General features: G+C 40.2%; 1 protein-coding gene across 3 annotated transcripts in view; it reads right to left on the bottom strand.

Annotated features, from left to right (window-relative positions):
- The window catches only part of LOC117434572 (low-density lipoprotein receptor-related protein 4-like), a 78839-nt gene that overhangs the window by 17623 nt on the left and 47385 nt on the right, over nt 1-13831 (bottom strand). For all 3 annotated transcript variants that reach the window (XM_034057146.3, XM_034057147.3, XM_059003271.1), the window contains exons 3-14: nt 12891-13007; nt 9956-10069; nt 8276-8392; nt 5503-5631; nt 3639-3758; nt 3415-3540; nt 2996-3121; nt 2440-2574; nt 2095-2220; nt 1345-1575; nt 546-702; nt 185-402 (exon numbers count right to left, since the gene is read on the bottom strand). In XM_034057146.3, the coding sequence (XP_033913037.3) occupies nt 185-402; nt 546-702; nt 1345-1575; nt 2095-2220; nt 2440-2574; nt 2996-3121; nt 3415-3540; nt 3639-3758; nt 5503-5631; nt 8276-8392; nt 9956-10069; nt 12891-13007 (1716 nt within the window). The remainder of the gene's footprint in view (nt 1-184; nt 403-545; nt 703-1344; nt 1576-2094; nt 2221-2439; nt 2575-2995; nt 3122-3414; nt 3541-3638; nt 3759-5502; nt 5632-8275; nt 8393-9955; nt 10070-12890; nt 13008-13831) is intronic.

Here is a 13831-nt window from a genome sequence, read left to right as displayed (position 1 = left end):
GAAGGAAATTGCTTTCTAACCCCTTAAAGAATTGATTCATATTCATATCCTTTACTTAACCAGATAAAACCAAAAAGTGAACACTTTCTTATTTACCGACAATATTCTAAACAGGCTCAAAAGTTGCTGTTACATCACTTGAAAAACTGTAGGCTGATACTTGGCCTCCAGACTAAAACCTTACCTTGGCTGATGACCGCTTTCCTGTTGCTCCCATCCAGATCGGCTCGCTCGATCACATGATGCTTGGCATCCACCCAGTACATTTTGTGGCCAGCGTAGTCGATAGTGAGCCCGTTTGGCCAAAAGAGGTTGGTGTCAGCAATGATCCTGCGATTGGAGCCGTCCATGTTGGCGTACTCAATCCGTGGAGTGTTGCCCCAGTCAGTCCAGTAGATCTTCCTAGAAACGTATAAAGGTTAAAAGAAATTTTTAAAAAAATGCCACCTGTACAAAAAGGAACGCTATGTATGAAGAGTATGTGATGCTGCAATTCAGGCCAAGAACAAGAATGCTTTTTTTTTTTTTTGAGACTGGAGGCTTACCCTTCGATTGGGTGGAGAGCTATGGCTCGTGGTTTCTCCATGTTTTGCCACAGGAGCACCATCCTGTGAGTGCCATCCACGTTGGCGACCTCAATGCGAGATGTGCCAGAGTCTGTCCAGTACAGCTTGTCATGGATCCAGTCAATTGCAAGACCACCTGAGGATAGGCAGCGACGTTAACCATTGATGCCATCAGTGCAAGTACACGTCATCTTGAGTTACCAAAGTCGTAAAAGTAAGTAACTTTCACAGTAGGCTTATAAGAACACAAGACACATTTGGGAATGAGAAAAGGCAATTCGACCCATCATTCTCCCCTACTGGTAGGACCAAATTTAAAAGCACATAATCTTGTCTTTATTTTGATTCTTTTTTAAATGTACCCAGCATTTCAGATCCTACTACGTCACCCATTCCATGCATTTATTTACCCTCTGTGTAAAAAACTTTCTCGGCTTTCATGTATGCCCTCTATGTGCTAAATTTGAAGTTGTGTCTTCTCTTTACCTTCGAGTGAAATGCTGTCTTTTGTATGAAGGTGACCAATACTGCAGACAGTATTCTAGGTGGGGTCTAAGTCTAGAGTTGTATTCCATGCAATATAGCCTAACATATAAGTGAACTACTCTGGAATTTAACGTACTTAGTCAGAGAAGAACCTGATAACTTATTACAAACAAACCCTTTCAGAAACTTCCAGGAGGCTTTTCATATCAAGCACATGTCCAAGGACTGAGCTAAAGCATTGGCTCCACTAACTAACTGTTGTTTCTGTTAAGCCCCTCCATCTCTTTCCTACCTGGACTCTCAAGGCCTGTCGACACCACCTCCTCAACATTGCTCCCGTTCAAGTTGGCCTTCATGATCCTGTCCAGCGTGACGTCCGACCAGAAGACCAGCTCCATGCTGTGGTGGAAGTCCAGAGCGATGGCGTTCTCCAGGTTGTTGAGCAGGAGCGTGTACTCGGAGCGGTGGGGAAGCACTTGTCGGATGTCAATCCGGTTGGCAAACAGCAGAACAGGCTCTGGCCCTGGAAGAAAGTCATGGCCATGAGAACACACACAGGGTAATTACATTGCAGCTCTACTGACAGGGTGCCATCTTTCTATGGACTGTCAGTGAATACAGAAGCAGCTGGACTTTTGCATTTGAATGTCCTGAGAATCAGGAAACAAGCTGCATGTCAGAACATGGCCGTTTCTGTAGCACTTTACATTAAGTGTCTCTAATTACTGTGTATTTCCATAATAGTTACTTGGTGTATTTACATAGTAGGTACTTACAATGTTATTATGCATAGTTACAATGTATTTAATGTGTACATATTTTTGCATGATATATGTAAGTACACGATTGTATCAGAAAAGAGTTAAGGTTATATTGTGCAAGCAGATTTACATATTAAGTACAATGTAACTATGCATCATAACATTGTAATTATGTGTAAGTACACATGTATTTACTAAGCAACTACTATGTAAATACACAGTAATTAGAGAATATTAAGTGTTACCGCATTTTCCAATGAAGTCAATAGTTGGATAGTTACCTAATGCTTTGCAGCTGCGTTTATCAGGTCGGAGTTCATAGCCGTGCACACACCAGCACTGGAAACCTCCCTCGGTGTTAGTGCAGCCCTGACTGCAGTAGCCTTCTTCCGAACACTCATTCACATCTGAGTATGGAGAGGCGGGAGGGACAACAGAGAGATGTATCCATCAGCGGAAAATAAAAACTAGACCTTCCCAAACAAGCACTGCAGTAAAATACAAATAATCTTAAGGCTTAAACTAACTGTATCTACATGTCAAGTTTGGATTTATATACCTATTCTGCAGCCATTCATCTTTCGCTTGGAATGTATTCTGACTTTGTTTTTAAATTCCTCGCTTACCTTGACATGACCTCCCGTCATCCTTCAGCCTGAACCCAGTGTGACACGTGCACTGCACCAGTCCTCGAGCCATCTGGCATTTCTGAGCACAGCCACCATTGTTCACATTGCAAGTCTCCTCACTCGACCTGGGACCTGAGGAGAGGCAGCTGTCGTTACTGGAATGTGGAAGCAAGGCACTTTAATTCTTCCTTCTAAAAACATGGGCTTGTGAGCATAATGATTCAGTGACAAAATGAATGATATTGTTGAATTTTGTATTATTACTTTTGGCCCATATCCCCTTCAGTCACTGTGTGTATAATTGTATCATCTTATGTTTAATTCACGACAGAAAGGGATATACAACTCCTGGACGATTCTATTCTACTTTGTACATCCTTCTACCAATTCCTCAGTATGCTTGGCATTGCGTACTCTGTCTTTTGTTTTGCTGCCATTTGAGAAAGATGACAAATGTGTTCCTACTCGAAGCCGATTCTTCCAAAACCTGGGAATTTGAACCAGGTCCCATAAAACATGCGGAACCAAGTTCCCTCTGTCTCTAGCAACTCACGGCAGTTCTGGTGGGGGCTCTCATCGCTGCCATCGCCACAGTCGCTGACCTCATTACACACCTTCCTCTGACCGATGCAGCGGCCATTCCTACACAGGAACTGGTCTGGAGCACACTGAGGAGAATCTGGGGGAGGAAGGAGCGTGGTGTTACAAACAGCAGGGCAAAAAAAAAAAACAAAAAAAAACCACGCCCATTAGAGAACAATGTGTGTCACTTATTATGATAGTAGACCCAGAGATGTCTGGCTGTTCACAGGAGTTTACCTAACGAACAGTCCTTCAGGTTGAACGCATTTCTGAAATAATTGTATGTCGTTTAAATTCAGATTTAAAAAAAAAAAAAAAAAAAAAAAAAAAACACATTCAAAATGATACATTAGTAAGAAGTTCTGCGTCTTATGTTAGCAGTGAGGTTACCTGTTTTTTCACAGCCTACTTCGTCGCTGTTATCTGAGCAGTCGTCTTCCCCGTCGCATCTCCATGACAACCGCACACAGCGCCCAGACTTGCAGCGGAACTGGTCGGTGGTACAAGTGGAGGTGGCTGGAAAACAGTGGAAATGGGGTGTTAGTTTTATCCTAGCTCTTTGCCATTTTACATATTCAGTAAATTAAAAACTGAACAGATTAAAGCAAGCTTACTGCAGTTTTTCTCATCGGACTGGTCATCGCAGTCAGAGTCTCCATCACACCTCCAGCCAGCGTTGATGCACAGGCCGCTGCTGCACATGAACTCCCCAGATCTGCAGGGCTGGTGAGAGGCTGTGGGACAATGAATAACTGTCAGTACGTGACAGCTAGAGTACTCGGATAAACTTAGTGCTCCATGTGAAACACAAGACTCTAAACTCACACCATCACAAGCCCCTGTTTGTCATATTAACACAACATAATTCAAGTACCGGTATTGTTAACTTCATCATTACCACCTAACTACATACAGTAGTGTGCAAATATATTATAACACCCTATTGCTTCTGTTTTGATTTGTTGTGCATATGAACCTCTGTAACTGAGCATCTTGGGAAATTGTCAAAATAGGCAAATGTTGATTGTCTAATTTAATTAATGACTTAATAGGCCACATATGTAATTAATTTAAAATAGCAAGAGAAAAGGAACACATAGCCACAAATGGTAAAATGCATGCAACTTTTTAGAAGGCTAATTAAAAGCACAAAGATTACTGACCGAAACTTTTAATTCTCACACACAGACGTTTTCATGCAGGTAGGTGCAGTATACAAAGGGTATAGATGACAAATCTTGAGGTGTTAAGTATGAAAACAAGTTTGTGAGATTTTTACGATATGTTCAAGCCAGGAAAAGATTCAGTTTTCTTTAAACAAAGTGCCGTTGATGGTCTCTTCAGCACAGTGCCTTAAGCCAAGGAATGTTTCCTCTTTTTTGAAGATGAAACATCTTCAGGATAAGAATGTGAATTGACCGCATTGTTCAGGTTTAGTTTTTCTTTGTAAGCTGGTTCAAGACTGCACTGCGAGCAACCAAAGCTAATTAAAAGGCATTGTGGCAGAAGTTTTTTTTTTTTATTCCAACATAATTAAACTTAATTTGTTGCTGCCATATTTAATAGGAGTCAGTTTTACAGTGCATTGATTTATTTTGTATTAGTGGTGTACAAACTGTTACTTAGACGCTTTCATCTTCTCTGTTCCTTTTTACAGCAAAGCGCTTTACTATATCAGCAGGTAAAGGCAGCGAACAGCAAAAAGCTATGCCAGAAACCAAGGGTTAAAATAACCACCCAGACATGTTTAAATACATTAACGCTGAAACACCTGCTCTTGCCTTATAAAACATGCATATCAAAATGTACATTATTTGCAAAGGACCAAGAAAGGCAAGCCTCCTGTAATAATATGGTATGGGTTCATACCAATGTTTTACACACATTACCAGCTTCATTGTTCCCATTCCTCAGCTTGGATACTACTGCATATTTAAAGTTATCCATCCCATAAACACACAGTTTTAGTTCATTGCGTTATTACTTCTGGAGGTCACCAGGCAATTTGTACATATAATAATAATAATAATAATAATAATAATAATAATAATAATAATAATAATAATAATAATAATAATATATATTTTGAAGTGTTACGATTCAGAGTGTGGTTGAGTACACATTTTAACAATGTGAGGTGCCTGGCAGTGGACTTGCTGCATACCAACAGTCTTTCAATTCCATCATTTTAAACAGCTGTCCAGCGATGGAATTTGACCTGGGTGTGTTGGGTTGTATGGCGCCGGCAGAGGCTTTGGAACACCAGCTGACAGCAGAGCACCTGGATCCTGTCCAGGGCTCTGGGTCTCCACTCAGGTCAAATACTGCTTTCTATGCAGAAAATTGACATTTCTCTCCCCACCCCAACTTCCTGAACTGGTGGTCCGTAAGTAAACATTCATGCAGTGTTAAAAGCAGTATCAATCGTAGTAGACCCCAGGCTTGCTTTGTGCGAATGTGTGCATGTGAGAGGCTTACAGCAATCAGACTCATCTGACCAGTCACCACAGTCGTCATCGCCGTCACAGTGGTAGATATCGAGGATGCAGCGGCCATACGAGCACTGAAACTCCTCCATGCTGCATGTCACCATGGGAACATCAGAGGCTATGGGAGCGAGGAGAAGAAAAGCTATCAGAACCTACATTAACTTCATCGGCCCACTGGGATTTTCCACTGCAGCGCTAACAGTGCTCGTTATTGGCTTTAAAAAAATATAATATTATTATATATATATATATATATATATATATATATATATATATATATATATATGTATACTGTATATGTGTATATATATATATATATATATATATATATATATATATATATATATATATATATATATATATATATATATATATATATCAACTGCTCAACTCATCACAAATAAACCAAGTTCCAAACTGAAAACAATAAAGTGCAGAGTTTGTATCCCAGTTTCTGAACTATTTCATTTCAGGGGAAAGGAAATGACTAAGCTATCCCAATGTACTGCCCTCGGCGGAATCTCCAAAAGAAAGCGCACTGTCTTCTTATTTCCTGAAATAAAATCTGGCCTCTGATACCCAGTTGCATTATAAATAAATTAATTGTAAAAGCATTATTAATATGTTTCTTTTCCTAGGTCTACATTAATGAAAGGTAGAGATAGCCACCACTATAAAAACCTGTCCATTCCTTTGAAGTTTTGGAGTGGCTTCTATGATCCCTTCAGCTGCTATTTATTTAAAAGACATCGCATGTATTAAAAGCAAATGATCTGTGCACCACCAAACAAACCACCTGTACACAACAAAAGGCTCAGGCACTTTTTCTTCTTTTCTTTTTTTTACCCTTTTCTCTTCCCTTCTTTGAAAGGGTCCGCTTTGAAATCGAATATTTACCTATTGTGCTTTGTGTTCCTATAACTGCTGTTTGCAGAGAAAAGGTGACTGAATGGAAACTTTACTGTAGCTATAGAAGTTCAGAAGTGAAGGCACAGTGCAGACCCTTTTAAGAAGGGCAAAGAAAGGATTTGCATACAGATTGTGGTAGCCGCCTATTTCAATATCGTGCATTTAGGGCACAGTCTCCAAACCCCACTAAAATCAGCAAGGTCTGGAATTCCACTTAAAAAAAAAAAGAATCACCTCTGCCTTCATTCATTGTTTGCTTAAAACTATGTTTGAAAGGGCTGATAGATTTCTACGATGCTTATAGCTCAGCATTGGGATTAAACTAGCTTTACATGTTAGAACCAGTGTCTCAAAACAAGCCAATAACACACCAAGCAAATAAATAAATAAATAGATAAACAATCCACATTCCGCATTTTTAAACCTCACATAATCACAACAGTACCTCCTACTTCGGCAATCGCCAGGATTAAAGACTATATGATAATAGGCTTTTGCTTTAGGCCTTCTGTTTACTAAATTGGTCCATATTCTCTGGTAATCCCACCTGCCCTGGGTATTTATCACTTAAGTACATATGAATATTAATCACACCATTTAACTGTGAATTTTGTGACTCATTGGAATTACTTACAACTGTTAAAACAGTTGCCCTGGTTTGATGCAAAGATACAAATTATTCATAGTCTATTTCCAGCTGGCTTCTGAATTCCAAAAGAAATTGGTTCAGAAGAGAGTCATTGGTAGAAAAAAAAAAAAACCTTCCTCGGTGTTTAGAATACAGACGTCCGAAGAGAGAAATGTAACAATTCCTCCATGTGATGAGCACTGGGCTTTCATTTGCAAAGCTCCATGCCAATACTTATCATCTCCAGACAGGCCCTTATCTGTGGAGATGAAAGGCCTGCCCTTAGCCAGCTGACAGCACAGAGCTGTTTCAGCTCGTCTTTGAAGTCCTCCTGAGACTTAGCTATTTGAAGACTAAGACTGCCAGTGTTAGAAGTCAGCCTTAACTCTCGCTTTCTATACCGGGGCTAATAAAAAGTCAAGCTCATCGACTATTTGTCTGTTTATATTTCTTGAAATCAACTACTATAGTACAGTATATAGTATAAAAACAGGTAACCAATGCAGTGTTCCGGGATCTCTTGTAATTGTCAACTGAAGATAAGCACCTCAATAAGAGATCTTTTATTTTTACACAATCGTAACACAATGCAATTCGAAGCATTCCAAATAAATGTACAGAATCTTTCAAATACAATTTAACCTAGCAGTCTTAGTGGGGACATGCAGTGGTAGCTGCATGGGAAAAGGATATTAAAAAAAAAAAAAAAAAAAAAAAAATTTGGCATGAATTTTTTTTGGCTTGAAACAAAAAATGGCAAAAATGCCACTGAAAATTCATTTGACTTCCTTGTACCAATCCAGCTGCAGACAGCACAGAGCTGAGGCTGTGCTAAAGTATTTAATTGGGCCACCAGTGCTCTGTCAACGCATCCTGTTTTTTTTCAGATTTCACTTCTTTTGTTCTTTTGTCTTTTTCTGAATAATGCATGCAAGAATACAGGTGGGTTTTTATAACAGTTATACTTTTTTTTATTTAGCCATCTGTATTGGATATTTTAAAACAAAAAAAAGCAACCTGGTCTACCTGCTGAAATGTTTTTACTGTTGAGTCCCAATGGGGGAAAAAAAACAGAATTAAAACAACAAACATATTGAAACACCAATAGAGAAACAACATGTTATAACAGCCATATAACAATTGTGAAACTTTATTTTTAACCATGCCTAATGCTGCACCTTGACTTCTGGTGTTTATTATTTACATTCACCAGAACATTACTTACGGCAGTTTTCCTCATCTGATCCGTCTTTGCAATCTGTGTCTCCATCGCAGTACCAGTGTTCAGCAATACAGCTTCCATCAGTACACCGGAACTCCTTGTCTGAACATTTCCTCAAGTCTAACAAAATAAGGAATAGAGACGATCGTAAAAAAAAAAAGGCTTCCGATACAACCACGTGGGCTAATATTTATTTTGATATAGACCTGATGATGGTCTAGTGTTTTAAGACATTCAGGAACTAAAGGGTTACACTGTAAACCACTCCAAATCTCTACTTAAGAAGACATTTCAAGCTATACTGTATATGTGGATGTCTTCGACCCAAAAAACATTAATATTAATGCACATTTTTACAGGCCTTAATTATTTTAGCCTGTGTTGGATGCTTAAATGTTCATCGGCTACGATATGCTGTCAAACCTTCTCAGCTTCCTGTTCTTTTTACTTATTTAAAATATTTATACAAGAAAGAAGCTATCCTCTGAAGGTAAGTCTCCTTTTCCTTAAAGGGCTATCATGTAGCAGAAAACAACACTGTTCAACACATCACTATGGTAAAAAAAAAACAAAAAAAAACACATGTATATTTTAATCTGTACAGAATGCATTACTAAAACCAAATGTCAGTCAGATTGAAATTTGAAGACAATGAAGGGGAACTTTGGTCACACCTGCCCGCAATGCAGAAGGATGAAATTCTGCTGAACACATGCAAAACTAGAAAGAAAACACCACAACATGGGGAATACTGGTGGAAATGCACTCAGAAACCTTGGGGCAGGGAAAGAAACAGTAAAAAGTCAGTTGAAGATAAGTGGTTGTCAAGTCCGTTTCAATCTTCTCTATTTTAACAGCTGTAGAGAAGCTGATCCCACCTGCTTAACTGTATATAGGAAAAGGTCTGGCTGGCTGAAGTGCATTTCCGTGGAAAAACAAGCAGAAGATTAGTGGGTTATAGAAAATAACAGAGAGTGACATCATGGCAGCATAGTTCCAAACCGACTGACGGAGATGCCAACTTCAGCCTCAATTTTAATGAGACACTGTGCATTCTGATGTTATTTTCCACAGATGGAATCAATTAGAACATGTCAATTCAATAAACGAGAGCTGGCGTAGCAGAACTGATCATAAGTTGTCATCTTACTTGGAACAAAGGATGGCATTTGAAACTAACTGCTGCTTACAAGAAACTAGCCAGTTGTTAACAAGCTATAAGGAATGTTGTCCTTGAACTGTTTCTGTGCTTAGGCATCTTTGCACCATTAGCAATGGAGGAGGACTTCAGACAACCTGCAGTTCAGACTTCTGACATCTCAGAAAAAGCTTCTTATAACGGCTCAGTCATGCAACTGGAAACAGATGCTGTTTCTGAGGGACAGCTTCTCTCTGTTGCGTTCATTTTCCAAGGGGGGAAATAGATTAACTCATTAACATTGAACTACTTTTTGACAAAGCTGTCCGTCAAAATCCATGAAATAATAATAATAATACAATGTCAACAATCTGAAAAGCCTTTCACATCTATTCAAAGGTTTTGAACAGCACGCATTTGTTTCAGTGGTTTTAATTTAAAAGGAACCAGCGTGCTGGATCATGAACAGCCCACGTTTCAGGAATAAAAGGTTTCCGGGGATGTTCAATGGCCATCCATATGCTTCATTGGGGACAGCTACTCACCACACTGCTCGTCGCTGTTGTCTCCGCAGTCATTGTCTCCGTCGCAGTGCCAAAGGCTGCGGATACAGTATCCATTCTGGCAGTGGAACTCATCCTCTTCACACTCTCGGGGAGCTGTGATACACACAGGGGGAGAGAGACAGTGAACACTGGCCATATAGCTGCGATACACACAGGGGGAGAGAGACAGGGAACACTGGCCATATAGCTGCAATACACACAGGGGGAGAGAGAGAGAGTGTACACTGGCCATATAGCTGCGATACACACAGGGGGGAAGAGAGATTGTACACTGACCATATAGCTGCAATATACATGGGGGAAGAGAGAGAGTCATTAGCACACAGGGGTTTGCACGATCCCCTCCTACACAGAAGATCAATGTGTAATTACACTACTTTATTTCCTTTAAGGTAATTAGACCACTATTGAAATGGTACATAATGAGACGCATAGGCACTGCAAATGAAGCCACACTGTCAAACCAAAAAAAAGAAACAGCAGTGTCAATAAGCATTTATAATACTTGTTATTATACCAGCGGGGCCCCCAAACTCTTATGTCTACAGTAAGAGGTATTTAGAGAGCAGACGCTGGCTTTTTACAATAGTATAGGTGTAATACTGGTACACAAGTATGTGTTAAATCAAGTTCTAAAAAGAAAATGATTGTGATTGGCATCTCAGAAAAATGAAAATAGCAATGCTGCTTATTATAGGTTACACTTTATTTCCCACCACTAAATGACCACGGTTACCCATTGCAAGATCACACTTGGTATAGGGCACCAGGAGCAAGTTAATTTTAATACAAGATTCAGCATGCCAGAATGACCAACTCTGCCTTGATAAAGGAGCAGTCTCTCTTTGTTCAGGGTAGGCTGTTGTTGGGAGTTCAAACAATAAAGGGTGGAACTGCTGCCTGTGACCTTGAAATAAACCTTTAGAACAAGACTAACCCTTGTGTTGGTTCCAAATGCCAAGGGCTAAGCTGTGCATTATAATCCCAGATCATGTTCTTGACTCAGATACCTGACATACAAAATATGCCATTCCTGTTCCTATAGCCCCCAGCCAAACATGGTGACATTGTCCAGTCAGAGCAAAGAATGGTCAGAGCTTACCGCCAGCCATTCGTTTGCTTGGTCGTTAAGGTTTAACTGTTGTAAATGCTCCCAATTACAGTGATGTTCAGTGGCATGAACAAGGGTATCCTGAAGTGGATTTGCAAAAGAGCCCATACTGTTATTTTCTTTAACTCGAAACATCGATTTAAAGGCAAACTATATCATCTTCCTCCAGACTGCATGCTCTTAGCTCGAATGTTTTGACCACAGGGCTACACTCAGGGCTCATAAAGCAATCATGCATCATGCCTGTTTTGCTTAATAATTTAGGTCACACCGAAGGGAGGGGGTGGGGGCTTTTTATATAAAGATACAAGTAAATAATAAAAATACAGAGAACAAGAAATAATACTGGCTGTGCAAATACATTAAACATTAAAGTAGTGGCTGGTGCCAGACAGACCCCCACCGCATCCCCATTACTGTACATTTCTGTCTGGGTTTATAAAATGTGGGTCAGACACGTCCCTCCACTCCTAAGCTCATAATGTCGAGAATTTCCATTGAATGAAAGTTTTCCATACAAGGCCAGACAACCCGTTCTATTGCTGAACCAAATGAAAAGTGGCAGCTCAGTGTTAAAGATGTTAGAGGCTCAGCAGATAACACGCCCAACTGGGACATGCAGTCGAAGTAAGAAAGCATAAGCCATCACGCACTGAACCTTTTTAGGGGGAAAGGGAATGGGGGGGGGGGCATATACATAGTACACAGAGACCATCTTGACACAGATACAATGTATTTACGCTCCAGTCACAGAACGTGTCTCATAAAGCCTTGTGGATTGAGGTGGGCCAGCCTGCTGCAGATGGCTGATGCAGATAGCCAAGCTCTTAAAACACAGATAGCCATCTCGTCTTTATCTTTTTACAGCACTTACTTCTGCCAGGAAATCCAAGGTCCAATTAAGGGGTTTTATGAAAAGGGCTGGAAATAAAAAGCCCTAAATGAGACACCTAATAGGAGAACAAACAGGGGTTTCCATCTTTTCTTCTTTTTCAACACGTTTGTAATTTTTATTGACTCTGTGGTTTTGTGTTGGCTGAAGGTCTTAGGCAGTTTCTAACACTATGTTAAATCAGCTTATTATTAGCCTGGTGGTACAGTGGGAATGGCTTTAACTTAGTGATCTGTCTGGATTTAAACCAGGGGGTCCCACAGTGAACGTTCTGGTTGTCTCAGCCCAGTGTTTTGTTAGCTGATTTAGTGTGTAAAAATTGCTATACGAAAGGATAATTAATATTAACACACAACTTAAATGTATTAACTAACAGATTATTGGATGCTCTAATTGAGATGTATGATAAGAAGAGAGCTCTGTTGACAGCAATAGAAGCATTCCTTCCACACTGCTGGACTCACAGTCTACAAGCTTCAGTCACTATGGAGACTATTTCTTCACAGGCACACTCTTGGATGCCTCCACAAGCTGGCTCCTACTTCAGTAACAAACACCTGCTGAGCCTTCCTCGGGCAGAGGAGGGGTTGTGAGTAAACAGGAGGGCAAAGGTCAAACCCAGAATATTCCCCTAATTCAGGTGCAGTTACAACAGGGGTCATGACCTCTTGTACATATGCACTCAGACCACATGGTGGCATGTTTGGTAAGGTAAAACCTATATGAAACTCGTCAGGCTTGTTTACTTGACTTAGCTTCTCATAAGCTTTACCTTCACATTTCTGAGTGCGTGAAGTTATTTATGTCCGTTTAATATCAAGCCCTTGCATATTATTGGGCCGCCTACGAAGGGGTGTCCATAGTGTTAAGAAAGAAAAGACTGAAGATGAAATGTAAAAACGATCACTTACGACAATCTTGCTCATCCGAATCATCTTCACAGTCGTTGTCCCCATCGCACACCCAGGAACGGCGGATACACTTCCCGTTGTCGCAGTGGAAATCCAATGGGGAGCAGGTAGGAAGCACTGCAAACCAGACAGCAATGGGTTAACAATAATGAATCTATTCCTTTCTACTGAGAGCAGTCCAGACCACCATATGTTTTAGTTATATAAGTTACCCGACAGCTTCATTTTAGACACATCATTCAGCATTAATAACTGAAGAATACCTCACATTCAGCATAAACACTTTCTATCTCAGGGAAACTGGCAAACTCTGTGGTACACACTGTGCCCAAATTATAAATTAATATAACCCTTGGAGGTATGAGAAACACAATGCTATCTTTTGAAATTGCATTTCTACTTTGTTGTGCCCAACTATGCAGTTATATTACCATAAGTTATGAATGTTGAAAAATTTAAGGGCTAAATTCTCTGTCATTATACTATGCATAGTAGCCATTATACTGTCCAGTCCCCCGCCTCCCTTATGATCAAAACAACATTTCTAAAAATTGTGATCTTGACACAGGAAGTCTCTCAGGAGGATGGGGGGGGGGTTGATGAATCCCTTATTGAGTAAAAAAAACTCTGAAATCACTGGGTTTGAAGAAATCACGGGTTTAATGTAACACTTCACCGTTTCTATGGCAATGCAAAGTACAAGGCCTAAGGGGGTAGGCCTCAACTTCCTCCTGCACACTCAGCCATGAATAGCCCCATGGAAGATAATGAGGATGTGTTTAGTAGGACCCTGCTATCTCTCCAAACAAACAATGGCAAGTGGAGTTACGAAACAGCGTTGTTTATTGTCAGGACTGTTAAGCTTGAGTAGAAATCCAGCCATTACCATAATCCCACAGGTGTCCTCAGGCGAGGCACTCTGTGGTTATTTCTTTAGAGTT

This window comes from Acipenser ruthenus, chromosome 28 (assembly GCF_902713425.1).
Source record: "Acipenser ruthenus chromosome 28, fAciRut3.2 maternal haplotype, whole genome shotgun sequence".
Taxonomy (NCBI): Eukaryota; Metazoa; Chordata; class Actinopteri; order Acipenseriformes; family Acipenseridae; genus Acipenser; species Acipenser ruthenus.
This window is presented reverse-complemented; position numbering and strand designations above follow the sequence as displayed.